This window comes from Hippopotamus amphibius, chromosome 3 (assembly GCF_030028045.1).
Source record: "Hippopotamus amphibius kiboko isolate mHipAmp2 chromosome 3, mHipAmp2.hap2, whole genome shotgun sequence".
Lineage (NCBI taxonomy): Eukaryota > Metazoa > Chordata > Mammalia > Artiodactyla > Hippopotamidae > Hippopotamus > Hippopotamus amphibius.
Window position 1 is genome coordinate 165,868,758 of NC_080188.1, and position 26,362 is coordinate 165,895,119.

At 35.0% G+C, this 26,362-nt stretch overlaps 2 protein-coding genes across 10 annotated transcripts in view; one reads left to right on the forward strand and one right to left on the reverse strand.

Moving 5' to 3' along the window:
* The window catches only part of TRMT1L (tRNA methyltransferase 1 like), a 37,825-nt gene extending 36,316 nt beyond the window's left edge, over positions 1–1,509 (forward strand). For 3 of the 4 annotated variants that reach the window (XM_057728725.1, XM_057728724.1, XM_057728726.1), the window contains 2 exons: positions 21–147; positions 246–1,509. In XM_057728725.1, coding sequence (XP_057584708.1) covers positions 21–147; positions 246–498 — 380 coding nt within the window. In that variant the 3' untranslated portion in view covers positions 499–1,509. Of the gene's footprint in view, positions 1–20; positions 150–245 lie in introns of those variants that run through there. The other variant, XR_009052777.1, reaches the window with a different exon arrangement.
* RNF2 (ring finger protein 2) overlaps positions 1–26,362 on the reverse strand; it is a 105,337-nt gene that overhangs the window by 30,461 nt on the left and 48,514 nt on the right. For 3 of the 6 annotated variants that reach the window (XR_009052778.1, XR_009052779.1, XM_057728733.1), the window contains exons 3-6: positions 25,704–25,897; positions 24,838–25,053; positions 18,658–18,930; positions 17,634–17,805 (exon numbers count right to left, since the gene is read on the reverse strand). Coding sequence is in view for 4 of the 6 variants with exons in the window: in XM_057728733.1 (XP_057584716.1) it covers positions 17,634–17,805; positions 18,658–18,930; positions 24,838–25,053; positions 25,704–25,897 (855 nt within the window). In the remaining 2 variants the exon portion in view is untranslated. Of the gene's footprint in view, positions 1–16,389; positions 17,339–17,633; positions 17,806–18,657; positions 18,931–24,837; positions 25,054–25,703; positions 25,898–26,362 lie in introns of those variants that run through there. The other 3 variants (XM_057728730.1, XM_057728731.1, XM_057728729.1) reach the window with 2 other exon arrangements.

Sequence of the window (26,362 nt, forward strand, 5' to 3'; positions counted from 1 at the left end):
TTTATGTATGTATGTTTCAGGAAAGAGAAAAAGTAATGAATCAACCACAAATTTAGCCAAGAGGCAAAAGACTGATGTCAATACTGAACATCCTCCCTTTTATTACAACATCCACAGACACAGCATTAAAGGAATGAATATGCCAAAGTAAGACAGTCAGTGAATGACAAAGTGTATATATTTAATGACATTGTGATTTAAATAAAAATACAAGAACCTCATTATTTTTTTTCCTTTCCTTGCAGGTTAAAAAAGTTTCTGTGCTATCTTTCTCAAGCAGGCTTTCGAGTAAGCCGAACTCATTTTGACCCAATGGGTGTCCGTACAGATGCACCTCTAATGCAGTTTAAATCTATCCTTTTAAAGTACAGCACCCCCACCTACACTGGAGGACAGTCAGAGGGTCATGTCCAACCAGCATCCGAAGATACAGTAGCCAACAGGGTTGAAATGTCACTGAATGACAAAGCAGAAGCAAGCAGTTGCAGAAGATGGTAAATGTAAAAAAAAAGTTTGTTCCCAGATGTCTGTGTTGATGGCCTAATAGTTCTCTATACCAACTGTAGTGCTTTTTCTATTCTTTCAATTCAGCTGTGTAAAAATAAAAAACAGTGCTGTTTTCATTCAGAAAATTAGCAGTTTCTAACTTAGCTGGTTTGGGAGCTGTGCTTTCCAAGTTTTTCTTATTTTAAAGAAAACTTAAAATTTTAATGAAAACATTTCGTATGAAGCCAAGTTTGTGACTGAGATCACCCTACTGTTTAATAACTCAGAAAATTTTCACATGCAAAGTGTTTGGAATTTTATGTATGTTATGGAAGCCATCCTTTACTATACTAATCACATCTCTACTTAAACCAATTCATGATGTTCATGTTTTTCTGTTTGTAGTGTGTAAGATGAAGCCAGAAGCCTTTCATTAAAATGACCCTAATAGAATAGGAGGAACAATGTCATTTTAGGTCGCTAATATATTATTTCACAAATACAAGCTAAAATATATTCCCAATTTCAAGAAATCACACCTCTCCCCACATTGCTCTTTTATTACTAGCTTTTGAGAAATTAAATACTTCCCTGAGATAAAATACATTTTCTTACAAGTTTAAGGTCTAGATGACTAAATGTCAGAGTACGATTTTGCTAAATTGAGACCACTGTTCTAATATAGTGATTGTTCACAAGCACTAAATTCTGAAGAGGGGAGATTTTGTTTTGAATTAAACAAATTGGGTGATCTCAAGTGCCTCGGTTACAATGCACGTACAATATTCATTTGCTTGGTTGTGCTACCTCTCAGAAGTAAAACTTGTCATCTTATGAATTTATTAAGTGAAGATTTTCCTTTTTTTTTTTTTTGATTGGTTTGGGTTTTTTGTTGTTTTGCTTGTTTTTTGGTGTGTGTATGTGCTAATTTTTTGTACAAGTAGCCCAGGCTAACATGACTATGAAAACTAGTTGTTCGTAAGAAAATAAATATTGTTCTTGATTCATTTGAATATAAGAGTTTGGATGAAAAGAGATACCAAAAATTTAAATTTTTGTCTGAAGAATTTAATACATATTTACCTTGAAGTATTTCTAAAGAGAAAGTAACTTTTTACAAGCATTAAGCTTGGAGAATGGAGGGAGAGTAATAACTGAAAGGTTTAAACACACCATATAAGAAAAAAGCACTCCCATTACACACAGAAATTCAGGGAGTCAGGGTTACATCAACATAGAATATTAACTTAGAAGAAATAAAAGAAAATCACTTTGTGTTATTACAGCATAGTCCTAGAAGGATGCTTTTTCTTGTCTCCAATTAATGGAATTTTAGTAAAATAAAGGAACAGGTGAAGTGCAAGTTAGTTTCTAAAATGACCATTAAAAAAACATTTATTATTCTTGCCAGTTAAAATTATAACTCACAAATGAGCACAAATAGAAATAAAAGTTATTACTTTTTTTGTATAGTTAAGAAAAATTACTATAAATCCATAAGACAAACCAGCACATGGACCAGTAGATTATTTAAAATATATGTGTATGGGGAGAGGAATCAAGGTGAAGCAGTAGTAGGATGTGGAACTCATCTCCCGCTACAAACATACCAAAAATACATCTACCTGTGGAACAATTCTCAGTGAAAATTAACTGGAAACTGTCAGAAAGACTCCTGTACAACCAAGGCTGTAAGAAAGATTCACACAGAAATGGGTAAGAAGGGAAAACAAGTGGAGGACCTGTGACCCTGTGAGAGGACTTAGAGGAAAAGAGAGATTACATGGGTGAAGGCCCTTCATGGAGGGTGAGTGGTTCAAGCCACACATCAGGTACCTCAGCCCTGGGATCCAACAAAGGGAGGACAAGCCCCCTTGGCTGGTTGTAGGCAGTGAGACTAACAGGAGGGCTGTGGGAAGCCTGTACTCCACTCATGAGAAGCACATGGATACTCATTTGCTCTCAAAGCTGGGTGGAAAGGGTGACTGAAATTGAAACCACACAGGTGGCTGACTCATTTCCTGTGACCGCTCTGGTATACCCACCAGCCTGAGCTGAGCAGATACTCCAGGCACTGCTTGCCTCACATCCCATCTTCATACTGGAGAGCTGCCACAACAGAGGAGAAAGCTCAGCTGGGCATGAGATGCTAAGGCAGCTGTCTTAACAAGGAGCAGGACAGCCATTACTGGCAATTGCACAGGCAGTGCAGCAGAGGCAGTTGGAATCTCTGACAGGCCAGACCTCCACAGCCAGCATCTTAACCCTCAACCCTTGCTGAATACCCACTTCTGCATCTCTTACTCCAGCACTGCTCCTCTCTGGTGTGAGGGTGACAGTGCTGGGAAGGGCAAGAGCACACACTTAAAGGTAACTGAGCCAGCTTAGACCTGACCCTCAGGGCTTCTGCTCCAGCAACTTGGGACCTGACACCCCCTCCACTCCTGACAGACCACTGAGAAGAGGGGAAGCCCTACCTCACACCTGACTTCAGCCCTAGCCCCTCCATCTCCAGCCCCACCTCCCACCAAGGTGATAGCTACTAGCACTCACTGAAAAAAGATGTGACCTGTGTTTATGTCAGATCCAGCTCTCCCACTAAAGAACAGGCAGACTATATAGGGACAGTTCCACGTAAGGACTCCTTCAAGAATGCCATAGGTAACTGTTTCACCTAATTTCACAGGGAAAGAGAAAGATAAACCAGAGAAGAAGAGAAATTTGTCTCAATTGAAAGAACAAAAGAAAACATCTGGGGGGGGAGGGGCTGATGAAACAAACAATTTACCAGATAATTCAAAGTATTAGTAGTAAGAATGCTAACAGAATTAAGGGAAGAACTAAATGAATACAGTGAGAATTTTTTAAAGGAACTAGAAAATATAAAAAAGAACCAGTCAGAACTGAAAAACACAATAAAATGAAAAACAAACTAGAAGGAATGAACAGCAGACTAGGTGAAACAAAACATAAGTGATCTGGAAGACAGAATAATGGAAACTACCCAATCAGAACAGCAAAAAGGGAAAATAATTTTAAAAAATGAAAACAGTTTAAGGTATTTCTGGGATAACATCACGTGTACCAACATTCACATTATAGGGGTCCCAGAAGGAGAAGAGAGATGGCAGTCAAAAATGTATTTTATGAAATTATGGCTGAAGACTTCCAAAGCCTGAAGGAAACAGATATCCAGATACAGGAAATACAGAAGATCCCAAACAAGATGAACCCAAACAGACCCCCAGCAAGATATATCAAAATTAAAATGGCAAAAGTTAAAGAATTCTAAAGGCAACAAGAGAAAAACAGTCATACACAAGGGAACCCCCATAAGGCTATCCACTGATTTTCTTTCAGAAACTGCAGGCCAGATGGGAGTGGCATGATATATTTAAAGTGATGAAAGAGAAAAATCCACAACTTAGGATACTCTACTCAGCAAGATTATCATTCAGAATTGAAGGTGAGATAAAGAATTTCTCACACAAGCAAAAACTGAAAGAGTTCATCAATACAAAGTCATCCCTAAAAGAAAATGTTAAAGGAACTTCTCTAAGTGGAAAGAAAAGGCTATAACAAGAAGGAATTATCTATAGGAAAGGAAAATCCCACTAGTAAAGGCAAATATGTAGTAAAGGCAAATATGTAGTAAAGGCTGAGAGTCAATCACTTAAATAAACTAGTCCAAAGATTAAAAGACAAAAAAAGTTATAAAGTCAAGTATAAGTATAACCAGTAAAGGGATAAACATTAAGATGTAAAATATAAGAAATACAAAGTGCAGGGGAAGGCAGTAAAAAGACTTTTTAGAATGTGTTTGAACTTAAAGGACTACCTATTTAAAACAAATAGATATAGGTCAACACATATGAACCTCATGGTAACCACAAATCAAAAACCTACAATAGATACAGAAAAGCAAGAGAGAAAGGAACACAAGCATACCATTAAAGAAAGTCATCAAGACTGGGATTGCCATATACACATTACTAATAAGAAAAAAAAACATCAAGTTGTACACTTTGGATATATGCAGTTTATTGTATGTCAATTGTATCTCAATAAAAGTTAAAGAAAAAAGAAAGTCATCAAACCATAAGGAAGAAAAGAACAAGGAAGAACTACAAAAATAACCAGAAAACAAGTAATAAAATGGCAATAAGTATATACCTATCAATAATTAATGTCAATGGACTAAATGCTCCAATCAAAAGACACAGGGTGGCTGACTGGATAAACAGAATAAGATCTTCCTATATGCTGCCTATAAGAGACTCACTTCAGAGCTAAAGACACACAAAGACTGAAAGTGAGGGAATGGAAAAATATTTCCTGCAGGTGGAACAACAAGAAAGTGGCAGTAGCAATTCTCATACCAGACAAAATAGAATTTAAAGCAACAGCTATAACAAAAGAAAAAGAAAGCATTATATAATGATAAAGGGATCAATACAAAAAGGATATTACACTCATTAACATATGCTCCTAAAACAAGAGCAGCTAAATATATAAAACAAATACTAACGGACATAAAGTAAGAAATTGACAATAATACAATAATAGCAGGGGACTTTAACACCCTACTTACATCAGTGGACAGATCATCCAGACAGAAAATCAATAAGGCAACAGTGGTCTTAAATGACACAACAGGCCAGTTTGACTTAACAGACATCTACAGTACATTCCATCCCAACAGAGCAGAATACACATTCTTTTTATGTGCAATGGAACATTCTGAAGGATAGATCACATGCTAGGCAACAAAACAAGTTTCAAAAACTTGAAGAAGATAGAAATTATATCAAACATTTTTCCCAACCATAACAGGATGGAACTAGAAACACAAACACATGGAGACTAAACAACATGCTCCCCAAAAAAATAAAAATAAAAATAAGTCAATGAAGAAATCAAAGAGGAAATCAGAAAATGCCTTGAGACATCTATGGGATACAGCAAAAGCAGTTCTAATAGGAACTTTATAGCAATACAGGCCTACCTCAGGAAACAAGAAAAATCTCAAAGAAACAACCTAACTTTCCACCTAAAGGAGTTAGAAAAAAAAAAGAAGAAAACCCAAAGTCAGCAGAGAAGGAAGGAAATAAAGATCAGAGAGGAAAAAAATAAAATGGAGACAAAAAACAAAGCAAAACAAACAAACAAACAAATAAAAGAATAGAAAAGGACAATGAAACCAAGATCTGGTTCTTTGAAAAGATAATCAAAATTGCTAAACCTTTAGCCAGGCTCATCAAGAAAAAAAGAAAGAGGACCCAAATAAACAAAATAAGAAATAAAACAGGAAAAGTAACAGCTGATACACCACAGAGATACAAAAAAATCACAAGAGAATACTACAAACAGCTATATGTCAACATATTGGATGATCCAAAAGAAATGGACATATTTCTAGAAGCATACAACCTTCCAAGACTGAGTCAGAAAGAAACAGACAACCTGAGCAGACTAATCACTAGTAGTGAAATTAAATTTGCAATTTAAAAATACTCCCAGCAAACAAAAGTCCAGGACCAGACAGCTTCACAGGAGAATCTACCAAATATATAAAGAAGAACTAATACCTACCCTTCACAAACTATTCCGAAAAGTTGAACACTCCCAATTTCATTCTATAAGGCCATCATGACCCTGAAACCCAAACCATACAAAGACACTACAAAAAAAGGAAATTATAGGCAATAACTTTGATGAATATAGATGCAAACATCTTCAATAAAATATTAGCAAACTGAATTCAACAATATATAAAAAGCATTATACACCATGATCAAGTGGGATTTATTCCAGGGATGCACAGATTGTTCAACATTCACAAATCAACATGATACACCACATTAACAAAAAGGATAAAAATCACATGATTTCAATAAACACAGAGAAAGCATGTGACAAAATTCCACATCCACTCATGACAAAAACTCTCATCAAAGTTGGTTTAAAGGTATATATCTCATAGATGTTGGTATATATCTCAACATAATCAAGGACATTATGACAGCAAACATACTCTATGGTGAAAAGCTAAAGCATTTCCTCTAAAATCAGGAAAAAGACAAGGATGCCCACTCTTGCCACTTCTATTTAACATAGTATTTGAAGTTCTAGCCACAGCAATCAGACAAGAAAAAGAAAAGGCATACAAATTGGAAGGAAAGAAGTAAAACTGTCACTATTTGTAGATGACAGAATACTAAACATAGAAAAACAAAATCTGCACCAAAACTATTAAAATAAATGAATTCAGTAATGCTGCAAGATATAAGATTAATATACAGAAATGCTCCCTGACTTCAAGCTATACTACAAAGCTATAGTAATCAAAACAACATGGTACTGGCACAAAACCAGACACAGATCAATGGAACAGAATAGAGAGCCCAGAAATAAACCCATACAACCATGGTCAATTAATTTACAACAAAGGAGGCACAAATACATAATGGAGAAAAGACAGTCTCTTCAATAAGTGGTGCTTGGAAAACTGGACAGCTACATGTAAGAGAATGAGATTAGAATTTCCTCACACCACATACAAACATAAAACTCAAAACAGATTGAAGACCTAAGTATAAGACCTGAAGCCATAAAACTCTCAAAAGAAAGCATAGGAAGAACACTGACGTAAATTGTGGCAATATTTTTTTGGATCTATCTCCTGAGGCAAAAGAAACAAAAGCAAAAAATAAATAAATAGGATGTAGTTAAACCTAAAAGCTTTCTTTCACACAGCAAAGGAAACCACTGACAAAACAAAAAACAACCTACTGAATAGGAGAAAACATTTGCAAGTGGTATGATAAGGGGTTAATATCCAAAATACATAAACAGCTCAAACAACATCATCAACAAAAACAACAAAAACACCACGATTAAAAAATGGGCATTAGACCTGAGTAGACATTTTTCCAAAGAAGATATACAGATGACTAACAGGCAAGTGAAAAAAAAAGAAAAAAAGAAAAGCTTAACATTACTAATCATCAGAGAAATGCAAATCAAAACCACAATGAGATATTACCTCACACCAGTCAGAATGGCTATCATCAAAAAGTCTACAAATAACAAATGTTAACAAGGATGTGGAGAAGATGGAACTCTAGTACACTGTTGGTGGGACTGTAAATTGGTGCAGCCACTATGGAAAATGGAATGGAGATTCCTCAAAAAACTAAAAATAGAACTACTATATGATCCACCAATTCTGCTGCTGGGTATATATCTGAAGAAAACAAAAATACTAATTCAAAAAGATACATGCACCCCAATGTTCATAGCAGCATTATTTACAATAGCCAAGATATGGAAGAAACATAAGTGCCTATCAGCAGATGAATGGATAAAGATGTAGTATACACACACACACACACACACACAGAGCAGAATATTACTCAGCCATAAAAAAATGAAATTCTGCCATTTGCAGCAATGTGGATGGACCAAGAAAGTATTATACTAAGTCAAATAAAACAAAGACAAATACTCTACGTTATCACATGTGGAAATCTAAAATATAAAACAAGTGAACGTTTATAACAAAAGAGAAACAGACTCACAGATATAAAGAACAAACTAGTGACTACCAGTGGGGAGAGGGAAGGGGGAGAAGTAAGACAAGCGTGGAATTAAGAGATACAATCTACTATGTATAAAATAAATAAGCAACAAGGATATATTGTACAGCACAGGGAAATACAGTCATTTGGAATAACTTTAAATGCAGTACAATCTGTAACAATATTGAATCACTTACATATCCATATGTATTAATTTCACATATACAGGCAGATTTTCCAAAGAAAGTCTGGTAGGAAGAAGTCTGAAACTGTTAAGGTACTGTATCAACCTAAACAGTAAATACTTTTAAAATTCCATCTAATTCTACATTAGCACCTTGTTCCTATAACAGTATTAGCAATTTAGGACACTGCAAATGTTGATCACATTGTAAAGTAATATCAGTTGTATCCCTCCATTAAAATTTGGTAAAAACAAGAAACCAGTTCCTACTCTACCATCAGACAACCATTGTGTTGACTTTGCTAGTTGCTAATGTTAATACTCTAACCATACACTCATGAAATAAATGGGAAGGAACCGAGAGATGGGTTTAGGGGCCACTGTGGTGAATTTGGGTTAAAATTCCATTTATCATCTGACTTTCATAAGCCTCCACTCTGAATAAATGCATGATTTTCTGGTTTCCACATACTGTAACTAATTCAATACCAGTTCAGTAATCCCAAAAGATATAGGAATTTATTTCCTCGTTGCATAATCGCTCTGATAAATGGTCACAGGTTACTTTGGAGAAGGCTAAGAGGAACATACATAATACATACTTGTGATGTTAAGGTTCTGGGAATAGGAAGTAAATCAGGCCTGAGAATTGGGTAAGGGATGGTGACTACTATATTGGTTCAAGTCAGATCTATGGTTTTGTTATATAAATCAAATAGTACCACTTTCGTCCTTTGGATCACACAATCAATTAGCCAAGCCCAAAAAATCAGACTATACTGATAACCCTGTTAGTCCTACTGCCTACTGTAGTAACTCCACAACATTTCCAGTCTAGCAATTAAGGGGAACTACTTGGTTTCTGACATACTGAACTCGGCAATGCCCACTGAATCAAGGAGCCCATTTCAATGAATGCATCTCCCACTGGTATCCATGGCCCACAGACATACTATAAAGCTTCTCAAGGGCACAGTTCTCTACTCAGCTGTCTATTTCTCAATGCCCTGGGCAAGAGAGTCAATCAGGCCCTCAGGAGGGATATCGTGAGATCTGGGTGAACAGATCACATTACAAATCCTCCCCAACATTCCCCCTTCTAAGTCTTTGATTTCCCTTCTCTACATTACATCAAGGAATTTCTAGCATCCTATTTCCAATTTTGATGATCCGTTGCTGAGTCAAAATAACAAGTAAACAGAACTATCCCCAGCTGTTCAAGCTGACAAACTGAGCCAGAATGTTGGGTGTAAGTGTATCCATATTGATAATCTGACCCAATTTAAAATTATTTTCCTCCCTTCAAGAGCCAACGTACTCAGAATCTATTTCCCTGATATTTCTCCACATCAGTATATATGATCAAAAAAGCATTCTTTCAGGTCAAACTTTGGTTCTGTCCCCCAGAACTTGCTGGGATCTGACTCTAATTATGTCCTGGAGACAATAAGGGAATTTAGGGTAACAGAACAAAGAAGCTGCTTTTTGCCAGGTAACTAACCACTTTAAGTGAGGTTATTAAGCAGTCATACACCAAGGCAGCAAACATCTAAGGAGTTTCTTCCATTTTAAGTGAGGCTCGGTGGAGTTAAGGATTTAGGATACTTATTCATCCAAATCTTTCCAAAACTCTTACTCCAGTTCTTAGAATGCTACTCTTCCCTGACCACTGTCTCTACTCTCACTGAAGAGACCCAGCAAGAGAGCAAATTCAACCAATTTGCAGGATCAAACTGTCTTTTCTAGCTATTTCAGCCTTAAAGTTACAAAGGAAGCTGAAAAAGTGGACATCTCACAGCTTAAGTCTCCGTACTGAGACTGATCCTCCCCCTTCAGGAAAGGGAATTCACAAAGCCCAGGAAGAGGTTACAAAAGCTGAACATCTAGAAAAAAAGACTGTCTACACTTGTCTACGCCCTATGATCCAAGGCCATGATCCCTTTCTCTGTTGCCTCTCTTCCCTACTCTGCAAAGAAACTCCTCTTCCAGCTCAAGGATCCTTTTCTGGTTCTCGGGAGGGGATGATAAAACTATTAACTTTAAAAATGTGAATGAACTGTAAATGTGAGTTATCCTAAAACTGTAAACTTCTTCAACCTGTTTTACAAAATTACAGTTGACTATGAAGAGAGAATTTTGGACCATACAGACCAGAGATTAAACCTTGCCAAGTAAAAACATTTCCTAGGAAGTCATATTAATTTTAATAGCTTATATTTATGAGAGATTTAGCACTACACAGTGTTGTCCTTGCATAGACTATATCATGTGGGCTTAGAGCAAAGCTAAATGAGATTAATTTATCAAACACCACTCTAAAACTGGAAAATGAAAGAGCCAGGATCCAATCCCAGGCTGACTTCAGTGCTCATGCTTTTAGCCACTTGATGATCTACCTTTATTAAAGGGAATATAGACATTGTCAACTTCTGACAAAAGGCAGTTCCACAGAAACTTCTGGAACGGAATTATAACAAAACTATAGTTAACCACTGGCCTACTGAGCATTTTCCATATCTGAAATCGTCAACCATTCGTTACACTTTGTACTCAATATTCCATGCCTGTGCAGAAAGCACTAACTCCTTCATTCCCATTTTCTATGGCCAAGATTTTCCCAGGACTTTGTTTTTGATTGATAGCAAAATCATTGCAGACAACAACCCTTTGAGATAATAGGTAAACTTGCATTAAATTCCAGATCTCTCTCAGTAATTGGTTACAACTTGAAAATCTCAATACATTTGCTAAGAACCTATTGTGTGCTCAATCCTGTAAAGATTTTATTCCATACTTTCAAATATAAAAGTTCGTGTTTTAGAGACAGAAGACTATAGACAATATCAACCCCTTCATGTTAGAAAAGACACTGCTAATGGGGTAGGGGAACTAAGACACTTGGCCACAGTTATACCAGATTCAGGTACAGAAATGAAACCAGAATTGCAAGTGTTTTATATTCACCTTTTGTTGTTGTTGTTTTGGTTTTTACCCAAAGTAGTACATATACATTATTTCACAAGTCAAATTAATTCTTAGAGGTAGAAGGAGTGGGCCAAGGATCCACTCCTTATTTCTAAATAATGTATCAATAGTCCTCTTACTTTCAATTTTGAGTTTTCAATTCAATCAATTTTAGGCGCTACCTGTTAAATTCCTATATATTTCCTAACATAGAAGATGAGGATATAATTTTCTTATACTATTTTTGAGATATCTGGTACTATGGTTTTTTACCTCTTTGAGCGTGTACATGTTTTCTCCTTTCTGGATATTTTCGAGTCTTTTTACCACAAGCTCCTGTGCATGGTGTGCAACTTCTATTCTTTTTGCTAACCACTCTCGGGGTCCTTTCAATCTAGAAACTCGGGTCCTTCACTTCTGAATCATTTTCTTACATTGTTTCTTCAATAATTTCCTCTCCATTTAACCTTTCCTCTCTTCCTAAAACTTTTTACAGTTAAATTTTGGGCCTTCTAGATAGATTTTTAAAATTTTATCTTTATTTTCCACCTTTTTGTTTACCACTTTCTGTGAGATGTATTTATTTGACTTACACTCCAATACTTGTTAAACATTTCTCCTATTGTATTTTATAATTTCCAAGTTCTTTTATTCTTGAATATTTCCTTTTAAAGATATTACTTTTAATTTGTGAATGTAAGAGTTTTTGAGATTGTTTCTTCCTACTTCCTGCATTATCTTTTTCATCTTTCATCAGTTTTGATCTGATAGTTTCAGCCTCTTTCATGTCAGAGGCTTTCCTCAAATGGCTGGTGACTTAGGCTAGCTTCTTATATTTCAGTGTGCAAAGGTCTATTCCGGTCTATTTACTGGTGCACCACACTGCAAGGTGACTGAGAAAGTGCAACTTTTTTGTTTGGGTTGTCTTCAAACATCATTATGTCTCTCCAAGAATAATCCTCCAGTCTTCTACCTAGTGGTCATCAGGTCTCTATCTATCTGCCAGCATTCTGGGGACTCTGTATGGGAAGGGAACAGGGTCATCTCACCATTCAGTACCGCCCCCCCCCCCCCCCCCCCCCCCCCCCCCGCTATGCCTGGTGTCCCAAGTCTCACACAGCTCTGGTTCATAGTCTATAGAGAACCAATCACCCTTCTCCTGCTGGGACAATGGAAAGGCAATAATCTATTGGTGAGAGATGCTTTCTGTGGATCCAAATACTCCTTATACACATACTTAACCTATCCCATTTTCATGCTTATTTTGTACCCTTATCTTTTCCAGCAGCCCAAGGTCTCCAATTTTTAAGGTTTTTGTGGACATTCCTGATCTTTCTTCATGCTGCTGTATCAGTTACCATTGACCGTTCACCGTCCATGTGAAAACATTCATGTTCCCAATGTGCTGACAGTTAACATGTCTCCAAAATCCTCATCTTTGACATGCTGAGTTTACTCACTTTTTTAAAAAATGTATTCCTTTGGTATCATCTTAATGGAGTTTGGTTTAAACCAGGCAGTTTAAATTTTGATCCACTGACTAAACAGAAAAAGTACACTTTTAGAGAATAACCTTTATTTCCAATTGAGCAGTACTTTCAACATATTTTTATTACTGGTCACCAAATGAATAAAATTTAGTCGACAACTCCAGCCATCTTATTTTTTGCCAAAAGATTAATTTAGCATAATTTAGTAGTATGCTTTCATCTTTACCTTAGGAATTGCCTGCTAAATTGTATCTAGGCCAATAATAAGCATTAGCCACTGTTATGGCTGAAATGTATCCCTCTCCACCCCTCCAATTCCTACTGAAGTCTTAAACCCTGAGTACCTCAGAGTGACTGTATTTGAAGATAGCATCTTTAAGGGGATAATTTAGACTAAATGAGGTCATTGGGATGGGCCCTAATTTGATATGACTGATGTCCTTATAAGAGATTAGGACACACAAGCACAGAGGGAATACCATGTGACAACAAAAGGAGAAGATGTCATCTACAAACCAAGGAAGAAACAATTCTGCCAACACCTTGATCTTAGAATTCCAACCTCCAAAACTGTGAGAAAATAAACTTCTGTTATTTAAGCCATTCAGTCTGTGGTACTTTGTTATGGCAGCCCTAGCAAACTAAAACAGCCACCTGAAGTGGAGACTAGTATTAAGGGCTATACATAACGAAAGAAAATCACTTAAGATTTTGAGAGGCTCATTTAAAAGAAATTTAGTATAACTTAAGAACACTGAAGAAAGCTCCTCAATTGCATTCTGCTAAAATAATCACAAATTAGTTATACAACTAATTTATTTATTAAATCAATTCCCAATTAAATAAAATTACAAAAGGAAGTTTGTGGTTTCTAGCTTTAAACTTTCAAAAGCACAGCAGCTATAGGAGAATTTCTTTAACAGTAAGAAAATGTATAGCCATATTCAAAAAGGTCATAGTTTTACGCCAAATAAATCATCTGTGATATGAAGACACTCTGTTAGAAGCATCATTAAATGTTTAAGCTGGAAGCAACTTTAGATACCATCTAAGATATATCTCCAACTTTAACTGGCCCCAAAACACTAGTATGGCTGGAGTAATAGCACTGCTGAATGGCACAGAAAGTTGTATCTATAACTGAAGATCCATTTATCTTCCATAAAGGGAGTCATTTAAAAAAATAACAACCTTATTGAGATATAAGGCACCTACCATAAGATGTACCCTTTTAAAGTATTGTTTAAGGAATTGTTTCAGGGGGGTTTTAAATATTCAGAGTTGTGCAAGCATCACCAACTTGAGAATTACTAACTTTCATTTCCCCAAGAAGAAACCCTATAGCCCTAACTTTCAATCCTCCACCAATCCTTGTCAATGACTGATCTATTTTTTGTCTGCCTATTCTGGGAAAACACTACTCCATCTTCCCGGAAGCACATGTCCTATATTAACTATTTTATATGTTGTTGGATTTGGCATGCTAGTAGGGTTTTTTTGTTGTTGAGATTCATGTCTGTATTCATAAGAAATACTGATTTGTAGTTTTCCTTTCTTGTGATGCCTTTGGTTTCATTACGAGAGTAAATACTAACTTCATAAAATGAGTTGGAAAGTGTATTCTCATCTATTTTTTTTTTTTTTTGGAAGAATTTACAAAGGATTGGTTTTAGTTGTTCTGTAAACACTTGGTAGAATTCACCAGTGTAGTCATTTGGGTCTGGGCATTTTTCTCTGTGGGAAGTTTTGTTTTGTTAATATTAGTAATTCAATCTCTTTTTATAAATCTATTCAGATTTTCAATTTATTCTTAAGCCAGTTTCAGAGTTTGTGTCTTTATAGGAATTTGTCCATTTGCTCTAGGTTATCTAATTTGTTGGCATACAACTGTTTATATTATTCCCTTATAATCATTTTTTTTTTTTCTGTAAGGTCAGTAAATATCCCTCATTGCTAATTTTAGTAATTTGAGTCTCCTCTTTTCATCAGGTTTGTCAATTTTGCTGATGTTTTCAAAGAACCATCTTTTGGTTTGATTTTTTTCTTTGTTTTCCTATGACCTATTTCAATTATTTCTGCTTCAATTTTTTTCCCTCAAAACCAACATGCTCTGAGAAATAAGACAGAAGCACAAATGCTGCATGATTCCACATACATAAGGTGCCTAAAATAGTCAAATTCAAAGAGAGAAAGCAGAATAGGGTTTACCAAGAGCTGGTGGTGGGAGTGGGAATGTGGAATTACCATTTAACAGGTACAGAGTGTCTGACTGGGATGTTAATTCTGGAAATAGATAGTGGTGGTGGTTATACAACATTGTGAATGTATCTTAATGTCACTGAATTGTATGGTTAAAATGATAAATTAGGTTATATATATATTACCATAATAAATTTTTAAATGATAATGTATTATCCAAAGGCCCTAGTGAGCCTTTTGTTCCTCAGTTGAGATGATGGTTATAGAAGTTACTTAGATAATAAATACTCTATGAATGGCTGGTAGTTAACAATAAATAGTACCCACCCTCCAAAACACACACACACACACACACACACACACATACATACACACACACACACAACACCACACCCTCAATGCTTTATCAAATACCTATAATTATATTTTGCAAAGGATTACACATCCAATAAATTCACTAATGATGCAAAGAATTTACATCCTCCCATACTGACAGATAAAAACACATGCATTCTCTAAGCACAAAGCTTATATTCACAAATAACTTTTTGCTTAAAGACAAATTTCAATTAATAATCACACTGGGAATTTAGTTATTTAATGCAACAACTAATCTAATGTCACCAATAAAATCTAAGGAGTTATATCACAAAACCAGGATTATATTCAGTGGACATGCATTAATAATCTATACAATTTAACATTACACCAGAAAAGGAACTGAATACAAAATTTCCCTTGATTTTTGGTGGTTTTCAAATTTCATGGCACAGATTACCAAAAAAACTGTAAAAACAGATTTTAAATATTTTCGGTAAAATGGTAAAAAATTGAATAAGCCTTTAAATTTTCATACTGGGGTGAAGATTTAAAACATCAAGCTGGCCCCAATCTGTCAGAAATGACAGGTAAATATTTACAATGACTAGACAGGCTTTAGTTACAATGAATGGTATTAGAGGATGACTCTCCCCTGGTAAAAACCTTTTATGGTTAATTTCTCAATGCAAACATGTTTTTGTAAATACTGTGGTAATATAAACTTGGAAACATACCTGGAATCAGGACAGGGACAAAAAATAACACACAAGTCAATCTTATTTCTGACCTGTAATCATTAAGCCTTTTGGCTCTAAACACCAAACACTGTCCTTTAATATAAAACTAAATTAAGAAGAGTAGAATGACTTCACCATACTGGCTGACATTCTTCTACAGAATTATCTTTCACTACACATCAAGAAAGGGCTCAAGCTCCATTAACTTGCTTTCTAGATAGAGTGTAATTAGCAGAGCACCAAATTTATAAACTGATATGGCAACCCAAAATGCTAAACACACTTTTCAAACAGAAGCAAATTTTTCCCCATTGTTAGTTCTATGTGCCATGTTATTTTTGAAACTTGTGTGGCTACCAATAAGAAAAGAATTAGGAAAGCTTTGAACATATCTTGTACTTTTCATCAAGGCTAAAGTGCAAAATATCTCCATGTCTCTGGTATTTTAATAGGAAAAAAAATCACACATAATAAAGGAACTGAGGTGACAGTAGAACTAATACAAAAAAAGACTTCTTTAAATATACATTTGAAGACTACATAACACCAATTTAATCTTTCTTTCTTCAATGAAATCTGCGAATGAACCAAGTTCTCACAGAACTTGAGATTTTGTTTGGTTCTGTTTCCCAGGATCAGAAATTCCAAAATTAGAGGGAAAAAAAATGGAAGAAAATAACATTGCATGACAATGGACACTAAGTTCATAAAGAACTTTTTTTTTAAAAAATGAGATATTATGGAAGAAAATACCATGAAAATAATAATCCTATGAGAATTGTCTTTTAAGCACAGTAAGTTTGAGCCTTGGTCTTCATGAAGATACTACAGCTTATATAGAAAACTATAAATATACAAGACTCCAGGGAAAAAAAAGTCAAAATACATATTATTTAACATTCTGTAGGCCTAAAAAACTTTTGAGGGGAGGGGAAAGGATGGCCAACTGAATCTTCACTTAAGAATACAGAACTATGAAAAATTCCTGGGTCAAAAGCTTCAAGATGCTCCAAATGGAACCACACTTTGTGAAAACATACAACTTAGATACATTTTTAAAAGGAAAGAAAAACTACTGAATAACTGCAGTCCCTTCCAAAAAGGAGACCTTAAATTAAGGGGAAAAGATTCTAATAGTGTAAAAGAATCTGGCTCAGAAAGAAAACTGAACAACATATCCAATGTTCTGTCCATAAAAGTAATGACGGTACATCTTTAATATTAAAGAAATAGGCTATAAAAAAGTTCATTCTCAGAATTGATTTTAGTAAAAGCTCATTTGTGCTCCTTTGTGGGTGCGTAATAAAGTTCCATGGGTTTGTTCACCTTCCAGTATTTCTCACTGACCAATTCCAAAGAAAAAGAGCCATTTAACACCTAAAACAAAAAAACAAAAAAACAAAAAAAGAAAGAATTACAAAAATGCTCAAAGCACAAAACTGTGAGATGGAACAAACATAAAAGTCCATCTTAAAAAAAAAAAAATCTTAGGATAAACTTGTCACTTATACTATTCATAAAAGAACAAAGGATATATCAAGTTAACTACCCTGTTGCAATTTCTCTTTCTGCCAAGGTCTATACCATTTTATTAGGCCCCACCCCACAATTTGCCACTCTCAGACGGTCAACGTGCTCCCAATTTCAACAGCCTACTATTTTAAATACTTACAGTGAACTGGCCACTGGCTGTTGCTATGTAAATGGTATACTGCTTCTCACTGGCTGTATCAAGGTTCATCTGGTTTGATTCTCCTTTGCTTCGAAGTTCTTCTAAAGCTAACCTCACAGCCAGATACTTGGATAAGTGATCAACAGTGGCATTACCTGAAGTCTTTATATATCTGGAAAAATACATCATTAAAACCTTAATTTCTAGATTAGCGATAAAATATACTCAGATTATATAACTAATATATTTCTAAAAAGCTATATAAAATGTAAATATCTCAATTATTGACAAAATAATATCAGAAATGTATTCCTCTACTATCTAAAAATTCCTTATTGAAAGGTACAGAAGAGGAAAAAGCACAAGTTATCTACCAGGCCATGAAAGCTCTACCTACCTTACCATCCATAAAATATGACATAAAGTGAGAAAAATCAAATAGAAACACACACTGTACCGAGAGGGAAAAAAGAATATACCCCTCAACCCCAATGATCAGAGTTTTGAGTCTACAGCAGCAAGAAGAATACTAAGTAAGAATATGAGCAAATTTCTTGTCTAAGAATTAATTACTTTTAGGTTTTTAAGACTGAGCATAGAAGTGCTAATCTTGAGATGTTTTTTAAAGCACGTATACCATTCACTCACTCACTCAACAAATATCTGATGCTTTGTCTGCACTCAAGGGCAGGCAGTGTGCTCTCTGGAGGTATATAGTGGTAAAGCAGCCATCCTGGCCAGCATGAATTTTAGAGTCTATTGGTACCCTAGCATCATTGTTAAGAAAATTAAATGATCCTTTCTCCTCCTCTACCTAGGAGGGTCGCTCCTTTCAGATATGCAACTGTAGGTGGGAAGCACGAGGAAAGAATAAAACAACAATGCAGGCCGCCAAAATATCCAACCGAACACTGGCAATCAATGGGATGACAATTATCACCCCTAATTCTTATCTAAAATTGCCTTTTAACTCCAAAGCAAACATTCTAAATTCAGATAATCTGAAACTAACCCACACACTTACCTTGTCTGTGCACTGTCATCTTTCTCCATAAGTGTGGGATGAGGCCTGAATACTAATTCAATTTCACTAGCGCCATCCATTACTGGATCAATTGCCACTGTTGCATTGTTATTATCAAGCTCAAGCCCGGAATCATCAGATGTTTTGGTACGTTTGTTACTAGGTCCTGCCTCCTGATTGCTATGTGTGGATGCATTACTACAGTGAGAACTGTCTCCATTGTCTTCTGCTCCACTACCATTTTCAATCTGTTGTTTCTTGCCTCGCTGTAATCTAATTAAGGGAAAAAAAAAGGGGAGGGGGGGGTGTTTGCATGAAATTTACAGTTAGACCTTTTCAATGCATCAATTTTGAAGTATGTTTACTGAATTTACTAAATTCTAAGTTCCCTGGTGGCTTACTGGTTAGGATTCTGGGCTTTCACTGCCATGGCCCAGGTTCAATCCCTGCTCAGGGAATTGAGATCCTGAAAGCCGTGTAGCATGGCTGGAAAAAAAAAAAACCACCCAGAAAGCTAAATTCTAAAAACATCCTAGTAACTGAATTTGCTAAAAGTTGAATAACGGCATTTATTTCCCACATGTCCCTGAAAGGTCTAGGGAACGTCACTCACACCCAAGCAAACATCTGAATGAATTACACAAATGTTTATATTCACTTAAAAAATTTCTTTATTGATTATAGGAATTATTGGCAAGTATTTATATTTTGATAATTTTGTTATGAGATTTTAAATCTCAAGAAAGGCATAATTCAGGTATGAAAAACTTACAGTTCTTAAGGAAGATATTTATGCCTCTTTAATTAGAAATTCTTAAGGAAACAGGACTCAAGAGGAATAGTAAGCACTCCTTCCCCCTGCTGACCTCACCCAAAATCTGCTAATGCGATGCAAAATTATTCTAACACAGAAAATGAGATGGTATCTAAATATGGAGCATGAATACAGAAGCAGCTCTCTAACAAACTCCAATACTAAAAACCAATAACTGGGCACGGCACTTCGTGTACACGTCTTATTTACTCATCAAAACAACCATCAAGACAGTTAACATTATCATCACTTATAACTGAGAAAAACCAAGGCCAAGACATGATACACATTCTTTCTACCATATGTATTGCCTCTCTAGCTGTATACACAGGAAAAAAGGAGGGATATGCAATGAAAAAGAAGAAAGAATGACATGCACTTCTAAGAATAGTGTCATTATTATATTTTTATTGCCAGCATAAGGAAATAATAGCCCAATGCTTAGGAAAGATGCTCAAGAACTTTTTTTTTAATTGAACTATAGTTGATTTACAATTTTGTGTTAGTTTTGGGTGTAAAGTGATTTAGTTGCACACACACACATACATACATATATATATAATTCTTTTTCAGATTCTTTTCCATTATAGATTATTACAAGATACTGAATACAGTTTCCTGTACTATATACAGTAAATCCCTATTGTTTATTTCATATATAATGGTGCGTATCTATAATCCCATAATCCTAATTTATCCCTCCCCCTCCTCTTTTCCCCTTTGGTAAATATGTTTGTTTTCTACATTTATGAGTCTGTTCTGTAAATAAATTCATTTGTATTATTTTTTAGATCCCACATATAAGTGATATCATATGTCTTTCTCTGACTTCACTCAGCATGTCTACTTTTGCTACAAATGACAATATTTCATTTTTTTATGGTTGAATAATAGTCGTGTGTGTGTGTATGTGTGTGTGTGTGTACATCTTCTTTATCCATTCATCTGTTATGGACATTTAGGTTGCTTCCATGTCTTGGCTATTATAAATAGTGCTACAATGAACATTAGGGTGCATGTATCTTTTCCAATTAGAGTTTTTGTCTTTTCTGGATATACGCCCAAGAGTGGGATTGCTGGATTTATAGTAACTCTATTTTTAGTTTTTTAAGGAACCTCCATACTGTTTTCCATAGTGGTTGCACCAATTTATCAATACATTCCCACCAAAAATGTAGGAAGGTTCCCTTTTCTCCATACCCTTTCCAGCATTTATTGTTTGTGGACTTTTTGATGATAGCTACACTCTGACCAGAGTAAGGTGATCTCATTGTAGTTTTTATTTGCATTTCTCTAATAATTAGCAATGTTGAGCACATTTTCATGTGCTTGTTGGCCACATATATGTCTTCTTTGGAGAAATGTCTATTTAAGTCTTATGACCATTTTTTTTATTGGGTTGTTTGATTTTTGATAGTGAGTTGTATGAGGTGTTTATAGATTTTTAAAATTAAGCCCTTGTCAGTCTCATCATTTGCAACTAATCTCTCCCAGTCCCTACACTGTCTTTTTGTTTCATTTATAGTTTCCTCTGTTGTGCAAAAGCTTATGTTTGATTAGGTCTCATTTGTTTATTTTCTTTTATTTCTTTTGCCATGGGAGACTGATCTAAGAAAATATTGCTACAATTTACATCAGAGAATGTTTTCCCTATACTCTCTTCTAGGAATTATATGGTGTCATGTCTTATATTTAAGTGTTTAAGCCATTTTTAGTTTATTTTCATGTATGGTGTGAAGGAATGTTCTAACTTCACTGATTTATAATGTGGCTGTCTAGTTTCCCCAACACTACTTGCTAAAGAGACTCTTTTCTCCATTGTATATTCTTGCCTCCTTTGTCAAAGATTAATTGACCACAGGTGTGTGGGTTTATTTCTGGGCTCTTTATTCTGTTTCACTGATCTGTGTATCTGTTTTTGCACCAATACTATGCTGCTTTGATAACTGTGATAACTGTAGCTTTATAGTCTTATCTGAAGTCTGGGAGGGTTATGCCTCCAGCTTTGTTCTTTTTCCTCAGGATTGCTTTGGCAATACTAGGTCTTTTGTGGTTTCACATAAATTTATTCCAGTTCTGTGAAAAACATCATGGGTAATTTGACAGGAACAGCATTAAATGTGCAGATTGCTTTGGGCAGTATGGCCATTTTAACAATATAAATTCTTCCAATTCAAGAAAATGGGATATCTTTTCATTTCTTTGAATCATCTTCTATTTCCTTTATCAATTTTATAGTTCTCAGCATATAGGTCTTTTACTTCCTCAGTTAAATTTATTTCTAGGTTTTTGTTTTGTTTTTGCTTTTGTTTTGATGCAATCTTACATGGGATTGTTCTGTTTTGTAACTTTCTCTTTCTGATATTTTGTTGTTAGTGTGAAGAAATGCAACAGATTTCTGTATGTTAACCTTGTATCCTGCTACCCTGCTGAATTTTAGTTCTAAAAGTTTTTGTATAGAGTCTTCAGGGTTTTCTATGTAGAGTATTATGTCATCTACACATAATGACAATTTTACCTCTTCCCTTCCAATTTGGATACCTTTTCTTTCTTTCTTTTTTCTTCTTCTTTGTCTGACTGCTAGGACTTCCAATACTATATTGAATAGAAGTGGTGAGAGTGAGCATCCTTGCTTAGGAAAGGTGCTCAAGAACTTTTTTTTCCAAAAAAATAAAATACTGTTTACAAAATCTATACAGCATTTCAAAATTAAGATGACTATGTTAAAAATGACAAAACTATAATTCAAAAATATACAAACACATACAACGGAATATTAGTCTTAAAAAGGAAGGAAATTCTGCAGGTGCTACAACGTGGATAAACTTTGAAGACATTAAGCCAATCACAGAAAGACAAATACTGTATGATTTCACATATATGAGGTATTTAAAACAGTCAAAATCATAGAACACAAAGTAGAATGGTGGTTACCAGGAGCTGAGGAGAGGAGGAAGAAATGAGGAACTGTCGCTTAATGGGTAGAGTTTCAGTTTCATAAAATGAAAAGAGTTCTGGAAAACTGGTGGTGCAACTACGTCAATGCACTTACAATTCTGCACTATATACTTAAAAATGCTTAAGACAGTACATTTTATGTGCTTTTTATCACAATTTTTAACTGTGATATGAACAGACCAAAATAATGAAATAAACAAACTCAACAGGTTATTTATTGTCTAATGTATTTATTTTTACCTCACACTTCTTTCCAAAAAAAGAGCTAAATTAATGTAATTTCAGGCAGCATTCATAAAATAGTGTTCAGATAATGGAGATCGATAGCCTATTATAGCCTGCATTTATCAAATCATATCCATAATACTACATACTGTTCTAGAGGTAGCATTTCAAGAATTATATACCAACAAACGTGAATGTCATATGAGGAATAAAAGAAATTAGGAATGTAAATATTTAGCCTTTAGAGGAGCATATAAGAAAGTATATTTATATGAAGTTATTTGAGGACTAATAGATAGAAGTAGAATCTGAAATTAGTGTAGAACCCAACATAAGTATTTTTGACAAAGACAGATCAAGACTGCTACACACAAAAGACTAATTTTAATTCCATATAAAGGAAGAACTTAAAAAAAAAATCCATTCATACAAAACTATTTATTTATTTAAGCCAAGCATGGTTCTATGTACTGATATTATATGAATCAATAAAACTGACACAGTCTATACCCTCTTAGGGCTTATATTATTCTAGTACAGCAAATAACACATACATATTCAGAGAATGGTAAGTGCTATGGAGAAAGATGGGGCAGAGAGGGTAAGAAAGTATGGAGTCCTGGGGTGGAAGACGGGAACTCAGCAGACACCTGAAGAAAGAGAGTATGCCATGGGGATTATCTAGAAGAAGAGGGTTCCTGAAAGAGAGAACAGTAAGTATAAAGGCCCTGAGGCAGAAACAAGCTTTACTAAGTCTGAAAAACAGCAAAGAAGTTTTAATAAGGTTATCAACAAATGAAAGAAGCTTCTATCACATATTCCTACCACTAGACATGTTCAAGCAAAATCAAAGGTCTATCTATAAAGGATTTTATAAAGGGGATTTTTATTCCTGGTAAAAGTTTGCACTTCAGAACCACTTCTGGAACCTTTAAAACACGAATGCCTTTACCCTAATCAAAAATTCTGATATACTTAGTCTGGAGTGATACCTTTGAGGCCCTAGGATTTCAAAGCTTTCCAAGTAATTCTGATGTTCAGGCAAGGTGAAAGCCATTAGATTGGGTGGCTTTACTGATGGCTGGCTTTATTGGGATGTGGCTTTGGAAAATGCTGGCTTTCTCCAAAGCCTAAACATTTTAGGAGATGACAGAGCAGAAAAGAGAATGGGGGTGAGGAAAGTGCTCAGATTATACAGGGTCTTGGAAGCTCTCATTAAGGTCTTTTAACCTGAATGTGAACAGAAGTTATTAGAGGCTTCAAAGCAAAGGAGAATCATCACCTTCCAATTTATCACTCTGGCTGCTGTGCTGAGAACAGTCGATATGGGGGTAAGCATGGAAAGCAAAAGATCAATTAGGAGGCTATTTCAATACTTCAAATGAAAGATGGTGTCTGCCTAGACAAATTTTGGATATGTTATGGAAAAAACTAAAAATATATTTATTCACAGACTAGAATACAGACTGGGAAAAAAGAGAGAGGTTAAAGGTAACTCCAAAGTTTTTGGCTAAAGCAAGTGGGATGATGGAGTTGCCAACAGCGGAAATGAGCAAGAATGAAGAGAAGTAGGGAGTAAGAATTAAAAGTTCAGTACTGAACATGCTATGTTTGAGATAAAGAACAGCTAATGACATACAAAGGGAACCAGGAGAAAATATTGGTCTCTTGAAAGCCAGGGGAAGAAAACTAATCAAAGAGAAAAGAGAAATTAACAGTGTAAAATGCTGCTAAGTAAGATGAGTTCTGAGAATCAGCAATTAGATTTTGCAATGTGGAGGTCAATGGTAACTTTGACAAGGGTGATATGAGGGGTAGGGATAAAGCCTGATCGGGGATTATAAAATGGAATGGGAGAAGAACTGTAGATAGTGAGCACAGACAATTGTTTTAAAGAGAAGCGGAGAAATACAGTGGTAAGTGGAGGTAGAAGTGGGTATAAGAGAGATGGTTTTTTGGTTTGCTTTTTTTTTTTTTTTTTTTTTTAAGACTCTAGTACTTTAAATGGAATACCCTATTATGCCTGGAGACATATATTATACCTGCATGAAAAGGTAACCACACAGAACTACTATTTGTTACTGCATTTTATCTTTTTCAAAATGGAGGGTGTTAAATAAATTCAGTATTTAATATAGTATTCGGAAAAATGGCCACCCTGTCTGGCCTTCTCTCCCACATACCTGTTCATGGCCTGTATCTTCAGTCCTTCCTCAATGCTGTGACTGAGCGCTTGCTGATTATTGTGCTTGTTGATCCTGGCTAATACTCTTTCTTGATGAGCTTCATACTCATCACGACTTGGATAAATTTTGCTGATGAGTGCATCAAAGTTTGGGTCTGGTCTTAGTGATCTTTTGGAAACTAGCTTTTTCCGACAGGTAGGGCATTCTTTATTGCTAAATAAAAAGAAGGAAAATAAAATGTAAACAAAGGCAGTAGTATCTCTGGACTAAAGACAAAAATAGCCAGCTTTCAGATAATTATCGTCTTTATTCCAACAGCTTTACTAAGTCACAGAAATTTAAACTGATTAACCTGACTTTGCTTGAAAATCTAACTAGTGGCTAAGCAAGATTTTTGAAACCTCAGACTCTCTATACTACTTGCCAATAAAGAAAAATCTAAATACTTGCCCATGATAACTTATATAGAAGTGTTTTAAAATAAAAATCTATTCTTTCCTAATACAAATTTCCCCTTTCTGATATCCATGCCATACGTGTGAAAACTATCCACTAAATATATATTAATTTATATGTTATCAATTATTTTATTAAAATAGCATTCATCAGGATATTATTTTATATACTTAAGCAGTGGGAAAACTTTGTAATTTCCTTAAAACAAAAACTCACCCTAAAAAGCTTTCGAAAATTATATAAAATCGACTGTTTCAAAGATTCTCCAATAATTAAAATCTAGACTTTAGATAAATTTCCAACTCTCAAATGAATACTTACAGAAAAGGTATTTCTTAAAACCCACAGAGCAATAGAACACTGTCCTTGTATAATTTAAGTACCTAGTGTAATACATTTTAACATACCCACTTCTGAGGGCTGTGATAATGCAGTCTGCACAAAAACGATGTAAACACTCTTTTGTAGTCATGGTATTCTTCAACATATCCAAGCAAATTGGGCACATTAATTCACTGTGTAGACTTCGAGGTGAAACCACAATTTCTAAACCATCCGTTATTGCCTCCTGTAAAAGCATCACTTTAAAATTAAATTCTACCTAATTAAAAAAAAAATTATGGACAAGTTCAAACACATAAAAACACAGAAAATGACAAAACTGATTACCTATGTACCCATCATCCACTCACCATCATTGTCAACTCACAACCAATCTTGTTTTAGCTATAATCTCCTCCAACTCCCTCAGCCCCAGCACCAAAGCATTATATAAATGCTCTTATGTTAATGCTAAAGATAACATATTATATATTTAAAAGATAGCTAAATTATCCTGGTATAATAATTTTAAAAAAGCACTGACGATGGAATCAGATGGCTTGGGGTCTATTAGTTCTACAGCTAGCTTTGTGACTCTAAATAATTAGTTTTAACATTGTCTTATCTGCAAAATGAGGAAGTTAAACAGCTAAATGAACCCTAAAAATTCTTCCATCTGCAAAACTGCACCATTGTGATAATAAACTATACATTCCATGCCATCCATTAAAAGATTTTAAAGTTC